The 24,364-nt window shown below is 26.4% G+C and overlaps 1 protein-coding gene across 1 annotated transcript in view; it reads left to right on the forward strand.

Moving 5' to 3' along the window:
- The first annotated feature begins 2,061 nt into the window (after nt 1–2,061).
- Nucleotides 2,062–24,364, forward strand: part of LOC132925242 (inactive hydroxysteroid dehydrogenase-like protein 1) — a 29,879-nt gene continuing 7,576 nt past the window's right edge. Inside the window, exons 1-3 of the mRNA XM_060989652.1 lie at nt 2,062–2,196; nt 9,808–10,090; nt 20,984–21,106. Of these exons, the coding sequence (XP_060845635.1) occupies nt 2,062–2,196; nt 9,808–10,090; nt 20,984–21,106 (541 nt within the window). The remainder of the gene's footprint in view (nt 2,197–9,807; nt 10,091–20,983; nt 21,107–24,364) is intronic.

A 24,364-nucleotide genomic window follows, 5' to 3' on the forward strand; every position in this document is an offset into this window, starting at 1 on the left:
ATTATTCATAAGGCTGAAACCTCTTTCGCACTCAGCTGTCGAACATGGTAATGATGCGCTAGTATTTAAAATGGGTATAAAATTATCTGGTATAATAATAATAATCTAATGGTTTTATTCTTTATATTATTTGGTGATGATTTCACTACAATAGCTAGAGTATACGACCTTAATCAGAAGGTATACGGCGTATATCGCCGTATACCCTCCACTACAGCACTGATTATATTATATATTTAATTATTAAAATCATGCTGTACCTAATTAATTAAATTATGTGAATCTCATTTTAATTAATGGCGGTGTATGGTTTTCTTCTATCTTATCCACAAATAAATATTTGTCCTCGTCTTCGTCATCAATTATTGATTACTGATTCGAACATGTTCTCCCTTGACAGTGTTTGCATATCACCGAATATAGAATTTCCGACAGCTGCAATTGTGTTCACAAGTACAGGCATAACTAATTACTTTTAAAAGAGTATCCGGTGCTGGTAATTTTTTTTGTGAAAACTGGACTTAATTTACCGTTGTACTGTTTCCAGCCCCAATTCGTGGATTCATTTTATTTCCACGCCACAACTACCTATATTTGTAAATATATCGTGTATAAATCATAAATGTTTTTTTCTGCATAGACTTATTGGTCGAGCTAATTGTACTTTTTTTTTGCTGGAAGCTGCGGTTTTTTTAATAACATCGCAGTAGCGGATCTAAAGCTCGTTTAAGGAGGGGGCGAATTTGTATCATAGATTGATAGATACTACACTCTGTTCAGCGAGGGAGCACGCCACGGCCGTTCTGCCTTTTCCAACCATACGTATATTCCCAATGTGCATATGTATGCGCAGAAACGGCGTACTCTCTCGCTGAACACAGTATAACAAGAGCGTAACTAAAAACACATTTCCGGGGGTAAGGACTAAGGAGCTCCAAATTTGTTTTAATATACTTCACATTGACATTTAGGGATAAAAGTTTCTAACAACCACATTCTCAACAGTTTTCTGTATACATCTTTAAATGATTTGAAAAAATAATTTTTAAACTATCTAAAAATAGAAAAAGCCTAAAAATAAATATTTTAATATAAACTCATCAGAAAATAATTTTAAGGACATTTAACTATGTTATTTAGTTTGTGTGCTATATAAAGAATATGTTCAATCTCCATTACCACTAGCCATACCGCTGGTGGTAATAGTACACCAGGCGCGGGCGTTTTGGCAAAACGCGAGCGGGTTGCTGATAGTTTTTTGGAGCTGCGGCGGTCAGATTGCACATTTCGGCCTGCAGGTCACATACAAGTAAAAATATCAAAACGAATATAAAATAAGGTAAAATTCACGTATACAAAATGGTAACATCGGTCGGGCGGATCGACCAGTAAAGTGGTGGTGACAATCGGTGTCGCCATAACTGTATCACGATTTATTATATCGTTAATCGTGATTATGTGTTTTGTATTTTTCAAATTTTTAATTATTTATTAATATTCATTAAAATGTTTTAAATCTTAATACGATGGTCGATGGCCAGTCGAAGGGCTATAAAAAAAATGTTTGCCTAAGGCAATCGACTATCGATTAATGGAAGATATAAGGTCAACGAAAATTGAAGGAGAAATTAAAAAAATTTATCTGCTCGAAAAAAAAGATATACATAATATCCAAAGAGATTTTATTATAGCATACTCTACAAAGAGACATGCAAATGATTTTAATGAGTGTAAATATCTGGGTATAAGAGATGATGGATAAAGGAGACGAAAACCCTATTTTATATTATAAGGAACAGGGAAATGATAATCTCTCATGTTTTCCAAAGTTGATTTTTAATAACGGAAGGAAGCATAATATTATAAAATTATTGAAAGTAATAAAGGGGGCAAGTGTTTATTACTTGACTATTTTAAATACAGAAAATTTAGAGTCAATAATAGTGGAAATGGCGAATAATGGATTTGGTGGTGTTATATTAAAAATTGTACATCCCCGGTTACAACATGCAGTCAAATTAAGAATATAATAAAAACTAATAACACACACAAACATGAGCAATGAAAATTCAAATTCAAGAGGTACGTAATGGATGTAAACGCAAGGCTTCTAATGACATTCATGAAAGACCACGAAAAATAATACGGAAAGAGATGTCACCCATAGAGAATAATGAAGTAATAGGAAGCAATGACGTAAGCTTAATAAGGAAGTCGATATATAATTAACGTAGGAAACTTTTACCAACTTTACCGAAAAGTTTGGAAGACGCTCTAAACTTTGTATCAAATAGCGACATTTTAACTTACCAATATGAAAAAATGACCTTCGTGTATAAATAAGATGAAATGAAAATTGTTACGTGTAAAAAAAATATTGAATTTTTATGTAATCATTGTGATGCATATTTGGCTGACTGTACTTTTACATACAAGCCAAAATATTTTTATCAACTGTATACTATAACACGGATGGAGCAGAAATTATTAGTTTCCTTTAATACATTGTGTTTTACCCTCTAAAACTGAATCGTGTTACTTAAAAATGTGGGTCAATATTAAAATATATGTTCGAATTTTCGGAGTTAGGACAAGTTTTAAATATAAACATTATCCATCTCGATTTTGAAATAGCTGCCCATACGGCTGTGAAGAAGTCATTTTCTGGATAACAGTTAAAGGCTGTAGATTCCACTTTGGTCAAGCTTTATTGTTTGTTATTCAGACTTCACGCATGTACATATTCTAGTAATCCAGTCAACCGTTGTGTTGTGGTTCATGTTTAGTTCGACCTCACAAAACTTGATTGAAGTTTATTCCTTACTCCAGGGACGTAGCCAGGATTTTATTTGGGGGGGGGGGGGGGGGGGTCAAGTCAAGTAAAAAAAAATAATAATAGAAAGAAATAATATCCATTCTTATTAATTAATTAAGTAAACTCATGGCCTACAGAATGCTATATATTATGTATGTATTATAATAAATAAAAATATTGTATAAATAAAAAAAAATGTAGGTATACCTAAAATATAACATAATATATGTAATAAAATTATAATTTTCTTTTTGATTTTGCTATTATATTCAGCACGTATTTTGCTGAAACTGATATTTCCCAATGAACGGATAAAAGAGTTAGCCCTATTAAACGGTCATTTCCAATTTGGTTTCGAAGTAGTGTTTTTACTCTTTTTAAAGTTGAAAATGATCGTTCAACTTCAGTTGTAGATACTGGGAGGGTAGCCAAAACTCGTAACAAATGGTTTATATTTGGGTAAAAAGTCGAATCACACGACTCTAAAATAGCCATAATATCTGTAGGGGTTTCTTCATTATTTTTCCACTTTTCACACCAAAGTAAATACTCACTTGCTATATTTTTTTCACTAATTTTATCTTCAAAATAAATGGTGAGATTTTTTAGTTTTTCGACGTTTTTTTCTAAAGCGAATTTTGGTAACAATATTTCTATTGACGATAAAATGTCATTATTCTGTTCAAACCTATTTTCGAGATGTAAAATAAAACCATCTAAACACGGTAAAAATACAGATATTTTATAATACTCTTCTGGTGAATTACATGAATAATTATCCCTATAATTTCAGTAACAAAATACATTTTAGATAATTTACTAGCCTCTTGAAAGATTTGTGTAAACGATTCATTTGAATTTTGTCTCATATGTTTCAGCCTCTTTATAATATGTTTAGCATAATCAACAGCAGATGAAAGATCACGTTTAGGGCTTTGCAAATAATGTGACAATGGTAGAGTGAAACTTAAAAGATTTTCACAGACAAGTAATGAAATTATGAAACAACTTTTTTCTACAGCTGCCAAAAGTGAACAAGCCTTTGCTGAAATTGCACGATCTGTTTCTTGAATATTTTGCAGACTAACTATAATTGGTTCAAAAAGCTCTACAAAAACATTTACTGCTTCGTGTCGTTCAATAAAACGTGATTCACATAATCCAAGTAAACGTGTTTTTTTGGTTTCTGGAATAAGTTCTAAAGTGGAATTTTTAAGAGTTTATCCGGCTAAAGAAATATTCCTGAATAAATTAATAATATCTTTCATCACACCAAGGCGATTTCAGTATCATTTTGTAATTTTTTCCATAACATATTATTAATTATTAGGTTTACGAGCACAAAAAAAACATCATTGTAAAACATTCTAAAAAAAATTTCGTCAATGACATTTTGGGGGAAGGGGGGGAGGTCCGGACCCAATGGACCCCCCTGGCTACGTCCCTGCCTTACTCCAAAAATAGATGAACTATTGTTTTGTAGTCAAGACTTGAGACGAGAATCAGCCAGAAAATTATCCGCACGCAATGGACATTATTCCATATTGCTGACAATCATGTTTCGAACAACACCAATGATCTTGTTTGTCAGTGAGTTGCAAAACCATATCATGTTGATTTTTACAAAATCTCGGATACTAATTTATAATAAATCCACTTGTATTTGCATATTATTTGATAGCCATTATACCGTTTTTAACAATTGACATATTTTATTTCTCTAACCTCTTGGCTCTTATTATAATAATGTCATTCAATTTTAATCAATATTACATTAGTACCTGATAGGCTTTTATTTATGTTAAAGAATTTGTCTTTGCGGCATAGAGGATAGGCAACACAATGTGACTCAATGTAACACTTGTATTTGCATCAATTTTTATATAATTAAAACGTACCGTATAATGTCGTTTAGGAATATATACTTACTGGATTGTTATGATACCGTAAAATGTCGTATGATAAAATAAATTTTGAAAAACAAACGTCAAATAACAAAAAAAATATGCAAAATCAAAATTAAAGAATTGCAATTTGTAATGTAACAATGTAATAATAATATAATAATAATTACAATAATTATTTATTCAGTACTTAAATATGTTTATACTAGATCCGTCTAACACCTATTTTTAACACTCGTTGAGGCATATTAATAGTATTATCAATTATTATTACAATCATTTTTAGAACCATTTTGATTAGGCCAATCAAGAAAATTATGCATATCCTCTGGTTCACTCTCAAAAATATGTTATTCAGTACTTAAATAGTTAAATATAATTAACTACATTACTTTTTTGATGAAACTGAAAATATTAATTTTGGTAAGCTTATTACAGGGCTACTCGCCTGTAACTCGTTTCTAAAATAACATTTTATTAATATCACTTAAAAACTTAGTATATAATATTTAATAATAATAATAAATATTATAAACAGTATAAACAATAATGCTTTCATTTTAAATTATTAATGTAAATTCTTTTTTTTCTATGGTTTTTTACTTCTGAGGTTGTTTTATTTTTTTTTTAGTTGATTTTTCATAAAACAATAATTATATCTTATTGCAAAGTTAGGCGTAATGCCGTATTATATACTTATCAAAATATATTAGACTAATATCTAAGATGTATTTTAACCTCAATTGTTCCATACAAAGTATTGAATAAAGCAGCGCCAGAAAAAATATAAAAGTGTTCTTATCACGTTACTAAATCTAAAGAGTCCATTCTCAATCATATTTTTAATATTAAAATATTTGATTTTGATTTTTATACGCATGTACATAGATAATAATATAATATAGTACATATGTCATTGAAAATTTTTTGTGAGCAAGTGTATAATATTATACTTGGCTCTGATAAGTAACTAATAATATTAAAATACACTATACATTGCTATTATAATTAAGCGTAACTTAACATGGAGTAGGTATCAATATTATTGGGGTTAACTTTCAAGTATCAATTATTCTTTCGTGCAAATTGTCGATGTTGAAATATTTCAATCAAATTGTATTAATATAAACATCATAAGTAGGTACCTAACCTATATTTTATAAATTTCTTAATAGATATGTGGGTACTATGGGTACCTATACTAGTAGTTATATAAAACAAAAAGCTTTATTTCAAAATACGAGTTTAATTTACAATAATATATATTGTGCAGTTAATTACCTATTTAATACTAATGATTAGTAATTAACATTAATAAATAAAAGATTAGTCACGTTGCATCGTATTATTAATTATACACCTAGGTGACGCAGGTGTATAATTTTTTTAAATTCTTCAGCAGATAATTCAGTGTTTATGAAAATGTTAGATGTACCTAACTTGTAAGTTAGAAAAATAAATTTGAATATGTTGAAAATGTATTCAATATTCATAATAATATAATATAAAGAAAAATATAATCCTGTAGATTATTTGTGTACCTACATTATAGTAAATAGTATAAATATTATTTATTATAATAGGTACATTGAATATTGAATATTGTATAACAAAATTACATCTAAACATGCCAGTTATGTGTTATATAGCCTTATGAATTGTCTAAGTTTGTAACTTTTACACTTTTGCATATGCTATCATTAAGTACAATAAGTATTGGTTTATAGGTACCTACTTGAAAATTAGTTATTGCGATATTTTTAAAAAGACGAATATCAATGAAGTATTTAACTTTATTACTTTACTAATAGATATTTCACTGTACATGGAGTAGTTTAAATTATTTAATATACTATATAGTAAAATAAATAACTATTATTACTCGTATTATATATTACCTATCTTTAATCTATATATCTACATTCTATACCATAGACAAACAATAATAATAATATTTGGTTGGTACATATTTATGAATAAAATAATATTTTGTAATGCATAATGCATTGCCGCATTGATACGAGTTTATCAGCATTAATCAGTTATAAACAAAGAAAACACAACCATGTAGGTATTTGTCTTTTTACGCTGTCAATACGATTTAATGATATCATACAATAACCATAAAAAAAAGTAATTAGTTTTTATTGTTTTTTGTTAACAAAAATAATTTTTTTATTAATAATAAATTAGTAACAGCATTATACGGTGTTATGGCTCCGTTAAATCACCCGTTAGATAAAAAAAATTACTTACATTTATTATTATTTTTGTAATATGTTTTTATGAAAGGTGCATTGACATTGTGTAATCCATGAGTGAAAATAGAAAGTTGCGATATTATATTCTCCGCTACGCCAACATTATATCATAGTACCTACTACATATACAATTATATACATAGGTAATAATAATTATATTACGATAATATAACCAGCACAGTTAAATATTAAAAAAAGTATTATTAAGTATTTTGTTTTACTATTTATGATACAATGGATTGGAGTATTGAATCAATTTTTATGAATTTTTGAATTTGAAAATATTATTGCGTGTATAAAATATAATAATAGGTATATAAAATGTAATATGTTCATACGAATAATATATTGTTTTTGAACTAAAAAAAAATAACGAATATCGTTATTCATAGTTTAAATTTATAATTTCGTCTACATTCGACCTTATGAGAAACTTTCAAGCTTCAGCTATAAAAATTGCATACTCTATACATTTCCAATTACAAAACAATTTGCAAATTTCTCGATTAAAATAAATTTTGTAAGAATTTTAACTTTAAATTATTATAGAAATAAATTATTCAAAAACTTTTTAATAATATTTAAATATTTTAAGTTGCTATGAAAACAACTTATGTAGAGTAGAATCTTGTATTACATTTTCAAGCTTTTTTTTTTTCTTAATCAAGAACATTTTAACGTGATTTTTAGAAATAAAACTGAAAAAAAATATGAAAATATCAAATGTATAACTCAACATTCACATTTAGTGAAAATTTTAAGTAACTATGAATATTTGTTTTTTAATTAAAACAAAATATCAAAAACTATTTGAGAAAAAATAGTTATTTTATAGTTAATATGTTATTTTGTAAAAATGTATAGCTCAAACGCTCGTCAAAAAATTATTTGAGTGGTAGAAATTTTTTTTTACATATAGATTAAAAACCTTATAAAGAACCTTGTATTAAACATTCAAATTTTAGGTATCAGAAGACATTTTTTTTATGTATTTATGTCAAAATTATAAATTTGAATACTTTATTAAAAATTATAGTTACAACATTTTTTTAAAAAAAATAATAAAATTTAATAAACTTATGAACAATTTATAAAGTAGGTATATTATATTAAATTTTCAAGCATTTTAAGGGGCTTGTACCTGTTGCCCACACATATTATAATATACATGATTATAATACGTAAATAATACCAATCCATAAAATAAGGGAGGTAAATATGTAAATAATAATATTTATAGTAGAAAGATAAATACAATAATTATAAGCGGTATATACTGCATTTTGTCAAAAAAGTAAAATAATATAAAATTATGAAAAAAAATTGATATTTGCAATTATAAATATAAAGATATGTATAGGTATTGTATTTTTTAACATAAAATTAAATTTTTACGCGTACCGATTTTAAAAATACCTTTTCATCTTCACTTATAAATAGCTGAAATACATGACTTTAATGTACACTGTTATATAACACCTGCTTGTGTAAAGCTATCTTTATAAAAAGTGTAATTATTTAAAACTAATAAATTTTGGCTATTTCACTATACAGTATACACTCATTTTCCATGATGTCAGAGATTTTCGTCTACTAAAATGTACCCAACAAAGTATACATATAATAATTTCTAACAACCCTAACACTACTAATAAATATAAAATAAAATATGATATAATAACATGCGATAAAGCCTCGTCTATCGTCTATTGGCTATCTACTGAAATAAGTCTAAAATTACGCATTCTGGTAAAATTCTCTCTTTTTATCAGGTGAGCTATTATTATTAATACAATTTTTATTATTTTTATAGACTATGATTATTATTTACATATTTACTTCCCTTATTTAACGGGTTTGTATATAATAATATGTGAGGGCAGGCACATTCAGTTGAGGGCAACTGGTCAACATCCATTTTAAGGTATAATTTTTTTACCTACATTTACAAAAAAAATTAAAAATTTTATAAATAGCTCAAAAAGAGTATAAATATTATGAAAATTATATTATAAACTATTGATGAAAATTTCAAGTTATTCTGGTTATTTGTTTTCAAGTTAAACAAAAAATAAAATAAAATTGATTTTGACAAAAACTGCAGTATCTATTTGAGTAAAACACTTTGTTTTTCTTCATTTTTTTTTTTTATAAATTTCTGGGATTTTTACCTTTTTAAAGTACAAACTAAATCCAATTTGCTATCGAAAACTATTTTTCAAATTTTAAATTTTGATATCTAAGATTCGAAAATTTAACGCGAGATTTATCATAATTTTCTTCTTACAAGAAGTCTAATATAAAACTATATACATTATATTTTATGAGTGTTTTAATTTAAAATCTTAACGAATTTCAAAATCGTGAATTACTTAGTAGACATATATGTGACAGACCGTCTCCGTACAAAATCATTTTTATCGTATATTATAATTATACTTATTATATATTATATGAATATTTTTTATTGTACATTATAATTTATAATATTGTATTGTGACCTAGTTTCTCGTGCTGAATAATAATATAGGCTACCGCTGTGGCGCTGTAGTTATCGAAGTACAGCCGGCTCGGCACCTCCACCAAAACACGACGATGACGTATGTATATACAATAACACGATAATATAATATTAATGGCATGTTATGCCACCGCTATCGCCGGTGTCGTTTACCCGGACCGGATTAGAATGAATAATAATGTGCATAGCCGCACTACGACTGCCGGTTGCCGCCACCGTTCAAAACGCCTGAGACCGTCGGCACGATCGTTTGGCGAAACGCGAACACTTTCTCGACACGTTCAATTTCTTCTGGCCCTCTCATAGGCTATTCCCGGACAGTTGTTTGACTTCGTGTTTGGCATTTATTTTATTTTAAACCCCGTCCGAAAAATCGTCAAGACGGCGTCCATATTCACACAGGTGTTCAACTCGAACGACTCGTTGACCGGACCCATCGTACTCGGGTTCGCCGTCATCGGGTTCTTCGCCGCGTTGCTGCTGATATGCGACGTACTAATCGAGATTGCGAAGGGATGTGCGGCACATCTTTTGCCACTGGTGATACCCGACCGGACTCCGCTGAGTGCCAAGTACGGCAAATGGGCAGGTCAGTCTAATCAGATGTTGATGAACTGTAAAATACATTAAATATTAGGAGGTAACACGCGTTGGTTCTGCAAAAAGACACTGACAAAATGAGCTTCGACAAATTTTAGATTTACCTATAGCGTATTTTCACAAAAATTGTGCACGTTTTGAACTTTAAATATGTGTAACTCACTCAATTTTAATTTTTTTTTTTATGTTTGCATACCCAAATTTTTTATTGAATATTTTTAACCAACCCATATTATTTTTATTTACATATGGTACTTTTCGTTATTATTTTAAAAATATTTATGTAATATAGTTCGCTATATTAACTATAAAATAGTTCTTGGTTTAAGTTTAATTTGAATTTTATTCAATCAAATAAAATAATATATTTTCATTAGAATTGAAATTAAATAAATGTGTAAATATCACAAAAATACTTAGATGAATAAAATACTATATGTCTGTATCTACATATTTCATCAATATGCTGGTGTATAATGAGATAATTACCTACCTATATGGTATGTATTCGATATTGTGTTATAAGTTACAATTATTATTTATTAAAAAGTCATCATATATTTTGGTTGATAAAAATAAAGTTGGTTTTTAACAATTGTTCTAAACTTATCTAAATATACCAAATTTCATAAAATTAATTTTAGTTAGACAATTTAGGTATATGTATCATAAATGTTATCATTTCATATGAAAACCTTTTTTTTTTTTTTTTTTTGTAAAGTGGTAGACACCTATTATTTATTTCGATAGGTATTAATGCAATTTATACATACAACTACATTTATTTTACTTGTTTTAGCTAAAACATATTGATTTTGTGACACGTGGCCACACAACCTTGATCTCTAAAATGTATAGATACCGTTAAATTAAAATAAAATACATTTAAATATACATAATTAGTTACCTAGTAGTTAGTACGCCAATATTTTTACAATGAATTGTACTAAAAAATTTCCACGTATAATTCCCTTGACTAAAAATTTAAATATAGATATGCCAATTAACTTATTGCAACTTATAGTAAGATTTTTGTTTTCACTAATATATTTTTCTAACTCATAGTTTCATTATTTTTAAGTTTTGTTTTCAACAGTTAGGCATATATTTCTTCTGTAATACTGTGTGTCTGTTTAAATTTAAAATAAAAATATATTGCTTTATTTTTTGCATTCTTATTGAAAAATTGATAAGGGCAATTTTTAAACAGAAATTTATTAAAATAAAATTATAAAATTTGAATACTTCAATTGAAAATTCACAAATTAATGAATACTTCGTGATGAATAATAATATTTTAACTTTTAATTTAGCTTAAAAATTCACGTTTAAATAACAAAAAATATTAATATTAATACTAGTAATTTATTATTCTCTTGTGTTGTGTTAATACTTAATTGGTCTGAATAATTTTGTTTTAAAAAAATAAATATTAATTTATATTTTGTTAAATTTAGGCAGATTTTTATTGGTTAAACACGTTTTATAAAATATTGAATGTAGCTAATCGAACCTATTTGTTGTTAAAATTATGTTATAGTTACGTATATAAATTTTAATGTATTCATTTAGAAGAGGAAGGATAGTGATGAATAATTTAACATTACGTTTACACTCTAGGTCATTTAGTATACTGTGTTACTTTGCTTATATATTAATATCGTGTATCTATTTGATAAAAGTAAAAAAAAAATGTTTCGTTATTGCATAAAATTTGCATTCAAAATCAAGTTTGTAAGTCGGTAACTTCAGCGTTTACACGTGAACGTGCATATTGCATAGGTAATAGGTATAGGTATATATTGGTATATAAATACAAAACAATATTATTATTATTATTGTTTTTGTTTAAAAATAAATTATATGCTTATGGAATGGGGTCCACATAAAGGTAATATCGAAGAGGATAATATTATGATATACGCAGAGGTACGTACGTGGGATTTTTAATAAACAATTTTATAATTACCTACCGGAATCAAAAATAAGTACTTATTAGAGCATTATTATTATTTATTACTTTACTTCAGCCATGGGCGTGTACAAACAAAATAAACAAGTTAAACGTGGTTAATTCCAGTGTTTTCATCATTCCTCTTTAATGATTAGTTTCCTCATTAGATATACATAACCGCTGAACAAACGTAAGCATTCAAAATTTATTAAAATCTATCTGAGTGCAATTTTATTGTTTATGCAAAGACGACTGTGTATCTACCGATATTCGAATTGTATTATATCTTACAGCTTATTACCTTTAAAAGTGCCTGGAGGAAACAAGACTTATAATTATAATATGGGTATAAAAAATTGTGAACGTATAGAATTATCTGGAACTTCCTCTTGTTCTTACATGGTACATAAATTATATTATATGTATTCATTTATTACACATTATTTTGTGTTGGTACAGACGTAATCAATACCTACGTTACTAGGTAGGTACCTACTTATTACTCGTTATTTTTAGAATTCCAATCGGGCAAGTCTGATATTATGTTAAGATTTTTTTACCGATTTAACAAATATGATAATTAATACCCGAGTTGATTTTTGATATCGCAGTTTCGGTATACATAGGTAATAAATATTTATTATACATTGATCGGCGATCATGATCAATGTTGATTAATATATATACAATACAGTGGACGCCGCTTATAAGACTCACGGATATAAGGTTCAGTCGCTTATTAGACTTAAAATTGTCCAGACGTATCTAAAAACATTATAACAAATTCTGTTGTAAGACTCAAAAAAAAAATTGTAGAAATTAAACATTATCGGTTAAAATTTAAAAAAAAATTGGTTTTCAAAAATTACATATTTTTGCTGGTTATTACTGTTTTCGATTCATGCTATATAATGTGTACAACAAATAAATAATAATAAAAAAAATAACATAATTCGAAAAAAACCAAAATTACAAATATTTTTTCATAAATTATAAGTATGTACATACATAATTCATAATTTTTTATTAATAAGTAATCATTTTTGTAATAATATAATTTTAATATTTTATCACAATTTTTTCATTTATTCACTAATAACTTTAGGGCTCGGAAGTTGATGACCTTAAAAACATTAAAAAATAACTTTAAAAAAATATGTAAATATGACATAAAAATGACAAAAAATGTCCTTAACATTTTTTGATATTTCGAAAATTTTACAAAAAAATTAATAAAATGTAGGTATATAATATTCATTACAACACGACAAAGACGACTGTAATCGGTGAGATAAAATCGGATAGGTATTATTCTTAGTCCGTGGTAATTTCAAAGTTTTAAGTAAGTTATCGGCATAATGATAAAAAGTGAACTAATGTGAAATCAGTAAAAATGACCTAAAACTGTGAAAAAATGACTTAGAAAGTAATAAACACCAAAAAATTCAAAATAAAAATTAGTTCAGATTCACATACTAATGAAACACATTTGTGGCTAGGAGAGCATCGTCTAAATTTTAAAAATACTCATTGATAACCAATTTTACGTGGACCACAGCGGTCCACAGTGCCCTTAGAAAGTGTTCGCGGTGCACAGTTTGGGAACCGCTGGTCTAAAAAATTCCAAAAAAAATTTAAAATGCATCAACTAATCTTTACTAATCATCAAAGAGGAATGATGAAAACACTGGAATTAACTTGTTTATTTTGTTTGTACACGCCCATGGCTGAAGTAGGTAAAGTAATAAATAATAATAATGCTCTAATAAGTACTTATTTTTGATTCCGGTAGATAGTTATACAATTGTAATAAGTAATATGTAGTAAATTAAAATAAAATTTATAAATATGTAATTAAAATTTGTTTTTTTCCCCACTTCACATAAAGTGAGTCTTAAAACCAGCGTTTACTGTATATATTATATATATTTTAAATTAATTTTAGAGTTTGTATTGGTATTTTATATAAATACTAATTGGCTAATCTATAAAACTAAATTAATTTAAAATCATTAGAAACTAGATAAAAATGTATCAGTCTCTGATATGCGAGCATAGCACAACTCACACATTCTTTTTGATTTTGATCAAAAGTATCAAATAAGTTGAAAAATTAAAAAAATATTAAATAAATAATAAATAAAGTTATGATGGATTAACCACAACGAAACACTCGTGAGCTATAATATAATATTTTTATTTCAGTTTTAAGACTCGAAACGTAACATTATTTTTTTGTACCTATTATATGTAAACCTACTAATTAACGAATCAAATATAATTTGTTTTAGGAAATCACTGGAAATTTATATTAATAAATTAATTAAATTAAACATTGAGTTGTCATTAGGTATATTATTGTACGTTATTCGTCAACGATGTTATAACTATTAGTAACTATTCATTTTTAGTTTTATTTATTTCCTTTTGTTACAGTTGTATAGCTTGTAATAATGTATTATAATTTTAAAGGTATATTATCTTTACAATAACAATAAAAATTCACGACGATGTTGCAATATGTGAAACTGTGAGCTCAGAGATCGAGATAATACTATGTATTGTAATTTATAATATTAAGCATTGTTTTAATTAGGTTAAAATATATAATATTTTGGTAATGTTAATATAAAAACCATAATCATCATCGGTTATTGCAATATTTATTTGGCCAAGAGTCGAGTGTTTTTATTGATTTAATTTAGAAAGGCGTTCGATGATATTATTCACATTTATAAACTCTACGGTTTCGTGAAAGTCAAGAAATTGTAAGAGCCAATGACGTTGCACTGCAGTGTATAATATAAATAGATACATAGGTAGTGTGTACACTGTACAATCGTGATTGTTTGCATACTTACTGTTACCATCCACTTACTACCTCCAAATAATACATTAAATAATGGACAATTTTTTTTATTTTTTAAATCACAACTTAAACTTGTAATTTAGAATCTACGACAGAATGCTTTTATAAGTTGATGTTTATAAAATATGTATACCTATAATCAAATTTTCAATAAAAAGTAAAATATTAATTTTAAATTTAAAAAATGTATGATGTATTCATAATTACTGTGGTTTATTTTTTACTGTGTTATGGTGTTTATTATAACCACATACTAAGACCCATGCATTTTATAAATATTACAATTTTATTAAATATCTTTACGTTTTTAATAAAAAATATCTAAACAAATTAATTCTTTTCAAAATAATGATTAAAACAATCACTATGAATAATAATAAATATAATGTTTATTATATACTTTAAGTACCTATTAAACTACTCAGTACTAAACAGTAAACTAAAGCTTATTATTCTTCCTACATATTATATTATATGTAAACATGTACACCGTACATATATTTACACAAATATTAGTCTGAAAACAAAAATGTTTAAATTATTAGTTAAGGCATATTTTACACCTGTATGTATTCAAACTATAATTTTTTGACTAATATTTTTTAGAATAATGATAAACACATCACTTTTGTTAAAGCATGATGATTAGTAAGTACTTCTAACTAAAATGTTTAAAATATTTATAAATTTGAGATAATCTTATAGGTTATACTTAGTTCCGGAACTTCATACTAAAGTTATATGACTATTACAATTTAAGTTATTTAGCGCTTTTTAATAAAAAGTCAAAATAAAATAGTCAGTTATAAAAAACAATGGAACAAGAATTTTTGGCAAAATAGTAGGTAGATGTATATTGCATAATGCGGTGTGGGTAAGGCCCTTCAAAAGCTTAAACTTTGTAGAAACATACAATTCAGAAGCGCACAAATTGGCACAGAAAATCGGTATAACATTTCAATATAATATACAAGACGTAATAGATTACATCTTGTAACCGCTTAACTTTTAACTTACCTACCTAGATAGATACCTACTATTTATTATTGTTTATTAACATGCAAATTGCTATAGTGATGTACCAATTGTGAATAAAATTGTGAAATTATATTTTGAGAAACTTACATTCGATAATGATTATGTGTCGAATTACCTTTCTTTATTTTACTATATATTTATGTATATACAAATGGTTTAATGATTGAGTTATGTGGAAACAAAAATAAAAAAAATAAATAAATACTTAGAAAAAATAAAAATTTATCATAACATTGAATTACGTTATATAGTTACCTAGATACACTAATAATTGTATAGAATCTCACTCCATTTAACACGTTTGCGCAAACCTGTAATTATATAATGTGTATGCATATAAGACGTATAATGGTATAAACTATGTATAAAAATGTTTTTACACACGATTTGTTTGGATCTTTTGTGATGTAACAGTAGATGGCATATCTGCAGTGTTGTATGTATTTTCAATACAACTAGATTTTTTATCATAACTTAAACAATTTATTAGTATGATAATGTTGTGATAAAGTAATGTAGATAATTGTTTACGTAAAAATAATTTCACAGTATAAATAATAGTTGGTTCTTAATCACTTTGAACGGTCGAATAAAAATGAATATTTTAGAATGTGGACATTTTATTCAACCGGACTATTAATTTTTTGGTAAAGATTATTATAATCCTACAAACAATTATTACCTGCCACAGATATATTTTTCTAGAAATAGGTAAACGGTGTATTTTTAAAATTGTGACTTAAAATAATTAAATAACATTTCAAGGTTTTATGTAATCTATAGATATAGATTTTAATCAATCAATCACTGTCGCTACTACTTACATGTTACTACTATATAACTATTAATTACAATAAATTAAAAAATTAAACAAAACACTGACAAACATTGATTAGAATAACTAAAAGTAACCTAACGGATCGTGTCATACAAATAACGCCACATTTCCATGGATAGCTTGTTAAAAACCTTCATGTAGTAAAACAAGGACTACCTAACATAATTAAGTTACTATAAAAAACCAAATTTTCATCATGAAAAGGGAGGTACATTATCTTCCATGCAATATCGTTTTTATTTTCTTAAAAAAAGTTATTATTATTTTTTTTTTTTTACATTCATTATTTTTAAGTTTTTCAAAATTGATATTGAAAAAATAAAATTATATTATACAGTTAAAGTTTTCTTTACTTTTGGCTAAAATGTGTTATTCTTACTTCTGTTCCGCGTTTTTTAATATAATATCTTAACTATTATTTAATAAATTACTCAACAACACTGTCAATAGTACTAATTAATGTTAGATAAATTATTTTAAATTTGTTTAAAATTGCCTATATCAAACTCATAAAAAAAAAAAATCTATTGGCAGTTTATAAATATAGATATACTCACTCTAAAACGTGTAAGCTTCAGACCAGTCATTACCACTAAATATACACTAGATTCATATAAACGTAGGATTTTAATTGTTAAAATAACAGCAGAATAAAGAATAAATACATTTATTTCTAATATAGTAAAAATAATAAAACGATGGTCGACGTAAACCAATAACTTTTTATTATTTGATATTATACCATTTTTTTATGTATGACGTGATGATCCGTTTAAACGAACATAAATATATATTTTTTTAAGTTGTATTACAAATATATATAAGCATTTAAATTTGTGACTTTATGAGTTTAGATAGGTTATCCCGTAAAAATGTTGGTTCATTACACTAATTTTCTTAAAAATTTTAAATGTTTACCTATTATTAAAAAATATATGTTAATTCACCATCCAATATTAAATTTATGTCACAACGGTTTTTATAAAAGTACTCTGCTTCTGAATATAAATACAAAATATAGGTCATTGAAAAAAACTTCAAACTATACTCGTAAATAATATATTATATAAAATAATTTTTTTTTAACACAAAAGTTTACTGAAAATTAATATACCTACTCATTTAAATGGATCACTTCGTATACATTTATAATAAAAATTACATGATAATATATCATGTATATAGTGTACAAAACTGTATATACGTCTATTGTCTACAAAATGTACAAATATAGTAGGTATACTGCAATATATATATATGTATATTGGCGGAAGCGGAAAGCGACACTGTAATTTCACTTTCTTTGACCAACTGCACTACCTTTCTACAATAATCGTTTTGTTGTACGCAATATGCCATAATATGTAATTCATCGACCTTAACGGTTCATGGCCTCGTTGGTAATTTTGTATTTTTACTCTCATATAGTTGATTATTATGTATTATTGTACGCATGCTGTTGTATGTGTATGTCTATTTCTGTTGAATATAAATTCAATAAATTATCGGGAATCGATGTTAAACTAAAAAATCTATGTTTAATAAAAAAATCTATATTAGATAGAAAATCAATGGTAAATAAAAAATACATAAAATTAAAATAATCTATACTTAACAAAAAAAACTATATTTGATACAAAAAATCTACATTTAATTGAAATATTCTATATTTTATAAAAAAAAATGTTGATATTAAACTTGTTGGTTAAGATTTTTTATTTTTTTTTTAATTAGGTTTAGTTTATTCAATCAAGGTCTTTTTTTTATTGAATATAGAATCATAAATGATTATAATAATAATAATTATTATAATAGATTTTTATTAAATACATGAATATATGTAACACCCTAAACTCTAAAGGGTAAGAGTACAGTATTGAATGACCAAAATTATCGTTAAATTCACATATGACGATAATAATTGTGACAATTTAAATATTTATAAATATAATATGACATTGTATACTAGCTGTCCCCATGCACTTCGTTGCCTGTACAAAATACATCCGTGTTAAGTTTGGTTGCCTAATGCTAACATTTAGCGTAAGGATAAAAACTATTTTTGGTTTTCTGATTTGGTTTATAGATGATATTTCCGACATATCAATTTAACATAACTGTCCCGCCCAGCATTGCATATTTTCAATCGATTAACCGATTTATAAAATAAAATAAAGGTTTTTTATTTACCATTGGTTTTTTTTATCTAATATAGATTTTTTTATTAAACAGATTTTATTAATTTAACATTGATTTTTTTATCTAATATAGATTTATTTAATTTAATGCACAAACAGAGCACAAACAATTGGCATAGTCAGTTTTCTGAATTTCTCAAGTAGGGGGTCGAGGAAATATACCTTCGGGAATCAACGTTTAAAAAATTGGTCATCGACCAAGATTGTTGAAGAATAAATACCTATAGCTTAACAGTTAACTTCACTAAATAAGGTTATAAAAAATAAAAAGCTATTTTCCCTACACTTATTATAATATTTTAACATTAAATAATATAAGATTTTAAATTACATTTTACATTGGGTTATACTACATAATACATATATTATGATTTTCAAATATCTAAATAGGTATCCCTAATAGTATAAAGTATAATAAATGGGAATTAGATGTAAATTTGGGTGCTTGTGGCTTCAACTGTAATACTTCGAGACTGTTTACATCAACAAAGCATAAATACAAAAACAAAAATGACATAGCATTTTATAACAATTAATAATACGAGTTGAGCTCAATTTTTATAATTTTGGTTGTTGAAAAAGATAATAAATATTGAGTTAAAAAAAAAAGAATTGGAGATGGTTGAGTAAAAATTTCATTAAAAAGTTTCATATTTTTTAAATATTTTGTAATATTTATTACAATTATAAAGTTAAATTGTCTTAGTTCTCTAACGCTGCCTTAAAGTTTTTATCATTTAAAAGGTTGTTACTATAGCATTATTGAAAACGTTATAATTATAAATAACTAGTAAATATAAAAGATAATTATAAGCGAAAAGTATTCTCAAAAAAATCTACGCTACAAATTTCTTATATAGCAATAATAGAAATTAAAAATTCATTGTGTGTAGATACCTAATAATAGATTTAATTTGTGTATATATAGGTACTATGGTTATAAAAAAAATGTTTATACCGGTAGGTACTTAATAACATTTAATCATAAAATAATTTATGCTTGTACTTATGTAACAAGTAACTCAACAGTCAACTTACCTAACAATGTATACCTGATCGACCACCTCAAATTAATTTTCATACCTGTTTTTACATAATCTAACCCACTTTGGCTATCTTGGTGGCTAATAGTTACATTTACAATTCACATTTCTCTTGATTTACTACAAAAATTGAAAAAAAAAATACAAAGCCATAACATTAAATGAGATATCGGTAGACACAATTAATTTAATTGATTATGTTTTATAATTAAGGCAGATAACTTGTAGCAACTGCATATTTGTTTTGCACAGTGACAAAAATAGCAGAGTACAAAACAAATACGTTTAGTGTTCACAAAGCTAGATTTGAAATTAAATTTTGCATATAATTTTTTTTTAGAGCATATTTCCATTTTATTATTTTTGAGAAATTTTAACTTATTTAATAATTTTATCAATTTTTACTCCACCAACGTTTTTATCGTAAATAAAATAATTAAAATGTTTGGATCTAAGTTTATTTTTAATTTTTGTCGTATAATATAATTTTTGGCTGTCCGCTGACAAACGTTTTTCCTAAAATTGCTCGAGGATCGCAAAAGGTAATAAGATTAGTTTGCCGTATATTAATTCAAAAAAATTACAAAATGCACTAAATAAAGTAAATTACTCACAATGACTTATTAGTAAAATAATAAACTCACGGTCTTTTAGACCGTGATGCGACTCATGGTGAGTTAACTATTAATTAAATTAATTTTGATAACTTAGTTAATATATTGAATTATTGTCAAAAATGTAATGATAACAATTACAAATATACTTGTGAAACTTCCTATTAAAGATTACAAAATATAAATTTGAATAAATTAAAATAGTAGTTCTATTCAGCATAAGAATGAACTGTAAAATTAAAAATTTAATATTTTTATTGATAAGTATATGACATATCATAAATGTTTATACATACCTAATAATTGTATGTTATCTTAATTTTTATAGTGGTCACTGGTTCTACAGACGGTATTGGGAAAGAATACGCCAAGGAATTAGCCAAGCGAGGTCTCAACATTGTATTGATTAGCAGATCAATTGATAAATTAAATAAGATTGCTTCAGAAATAGGTAAGATATAGTAATTTTCGCACGCAATTCGGAGATATCGGAAATTTTTCACCAACTCAAAAATTTCATTGATAGAATAATAACATCCGCAGGTTCAACTTCATAAAAAATTTAAAAAATGAAGTAACATATCAATGATTAAAATCAATATATATTTATGAACTATGATAAATTTACTTAGTCATGTATATTAGTAGCTCAATACCCATTGATTAAATAATTGAGTCACTACATATTTATATAGGCATTTTCCAAACATTTTAATATGTTTCTTATGGTTGTATTGTATTATAATACAGAATACCCAAGTTGTGGAAATTAAAAACCCAACTTGAATAAGTAACTTTTACGTACCTATAATAATATTAAAATAATTTTTGTAAGATATTCTCCATATCGATTAAAATGTTTTTATATAAATAATAATTATTATTTATAACTAAAAGAAACGCTATTATTTGTATAAAAATACACTGCATTTAACAGTATAATAGTTTTGTACATTTTTACAATCGATTTTATTAGGGTGATTAAATAATTATATTATATTTAACAAACATTATCAATTTATTGTCAACTCCAATAATTTTGACAAAATAAGAAATAGGTAATAATAATAATTTATTAATCAAATAATATTTTTGTCAGTCATAAAATAATGCCATTTCAATAGATATTACATATTTTGTTAATTTCAAACAAATCTATTTTGTCAATATAGTAGTAGTATTTTTTTCAGCCATGGCTGTTAAATCATTACTCTTTCTAATGTGATTTTAGAACTAAAAAACTTATAAAAGGGAAATAGACAATGTTTATAGATTTCAATATAAGAATAAGCACGTGCACGCATTATTTTAAATGTGTACGTAGAGTAAGTATAATCATTAGTGCAGGTACACGTACAAATATGCGCCAATGCTTTGCGCGTGAATAAAAAAAAAAAATATTACATTATTTTGTATATACTTTTTATTAATTCTTCCGACATACCTGATGGCTGATAATACGTTGAATCTTCTGGAAATTTTTTGAATTCTTTAAAATTTCTTCTTGAGATCGATCAAGCCACACTTTAAGATTTTTGATTTAAATGTAAAACGATCAACATTTCAAATTTCGTAAATTGTAAATATTCATACCAAAATTTGGGAAAAATAAAATAATGATTAATATTAATTTTTTATAAATTTAATTAAGAGTTGGGATATGAAATTTAATAAAGTGGACAAATCGATCTCAAATAGGCATAATAAATAATTCATATTAGTTTTCAAAAGTCGAATAACTTTAAATCGCATGACGATCCGTATTGAATATTGATTGACAAAATTGAAAATACTCGTATATTTTGGTTGAAATAATTGACCGTTTGCAATCCCCTTGACTAAAATTAAATTTAACTATTTTATAAAAGATAATATATTGAGTGCAACTCATGCCAGGTTTTCGCTACAATTTGCAATTAGTGACGACGTATTTATGTATCATAAATTCGGTGAAATTCTAATTATTTTCCATATATATATATATATATATATATGTATATCAGTCTATGTTTTAAATACATTCTATCGTAATATCGGTTACCTATAACAATTTTCTTGATAGGCGTAAATTGAGAATTTAGTTTCTCTACCAAAAAAAAAATTCCAAAAGGATCTTAATACTTCATAGTTTAAACTCGTGAGTACCTATTATAAATTATGCTAATATGTGTTAATTTATATTTCTAGACCACACAGACTTTCAATCATATTTACATCTTTGACAATAGGCATGACAAATTATTTAAATATCGACTATTTTCAGTGCTCGAAGTGGGGGGGGATACGGTGGGATGGCATCCCTCTACTTTTTTGTATTTACAGTTTTCATCCCTCTACTTGTTTTGTCTAGAATAACGCATTCCTCTTAAGACTTGTATTTTAAAATGATATACTTATTATCATTTTTTTTTTTTTTTTATTTAAAGATTTACAGGCTTCAACTGCTAGGGTTATTAGCCAACATTTTTTAAGCTGCTTAATAATATGAACAATTATGAAATATGTTTACAATATATAAATACTAATAATGCTTAATAATATTAATGACTTTACATTGGGTTTGAATTAAAATTAGATTTTGTTTATAAGGTTGTTAATAGTGATGAATTTGATGATTTTATAAGTTGATTCTTCGTTGAGAGCTTCTTTGATGTTGCGTGGGAGGTTGAGAAGAGTGCGGGTTGGTTCATACATTGGGCATTCTTCGAAGATATGTTTTATAGTGATGCGAGTTTGGCATATGTTGCATATAGGGTGTTGTTCTTTACTGATGAGGAAGGAATGTGTAAGAAATGTGTGGCCGATTCTTATGCGGTTGATGGCAATGTTTTGTCGACGGCTGAGTTCCGGGGGAGTGTACCACTGTTTCACTGAACTTTTAATGTGCTTAAGTTTGTTGGTTGGAGGAATGGAATCCCAGTGATGTTGCCATGACTTGAGGGTTTTATGTCTAACTGAAGTGAAGATGTCCATGGAAGATATTTTATCAATGGTGTTATTGATTATATTTTTACTAGCTAGTGAGGCTGCGTCGTCGGCCATTTCGTTTCCTTTTATGCCTACATGGGAAGGTACCCACATGAATTCTATGTTTTTTTGGGTGTTTATTAGTTCCGATTGAGTTTTTTGGGTGATTTCATTTTTAGGCCACGGGTTTTTTAGAGCTGTTAGGACGCTGAGGGAATCGCTAATAATCAAAAAGTTATTTGTTTGAAGTGAGTTTGCTAATTTGATTGCTTCAAGAATTGCAAAGTTTTCAGCGGTAAATATATTTGTTATTTCAGGGAGCTTGTGTTGAATTATCGTTTGGTTGTGGATAATTGAGAGACCGACTCCGTGCTCAGATTTTGAAGCATCAGTGTAGATTTGAATGTGAGTAGGGAATCTGTTTTGGATAATTTCATAAAAATTAGACATTATTATTTTGTGGTTAGTTTCTTGTTTTTTGAGTGTGAATAATTCTGTCGAGAGCTTAAAGTTCCATATCCATGGAGGAGTTTTTTGGAAGATGATTTTTTCTTCGACCGAGGTATAAATATTCATTTTAATGCATAGGTTTGAGTATATGTCCTGTATTGTAGTGAGTTTTTTCGTTACATTGCGGTTGATAATTGGGTTTTTATTTTTGAAAAGAGCTGTATGGCCTATGTGCTCAGGAGTAGTTTTCCTTTTTATACAGAATAAAAGTGTGTTTTTGTCTCTTATGAAT

The sequence above is a fragment of the Rhopalosiphum padi genome, chromosome 3 (genome assembly GCF_020882245.1).
Source record: "Rhopalosiphum padi isolate XX-2018 chromosome 3, ASM2088224v1, whole genome shotgun sequence".
NCBI lineage: Eukaryota > Metazoa > Arthropoda > Insecta > Hemiptera > Aphididae > Rhopalosiphum > Rhopalosiphum padi.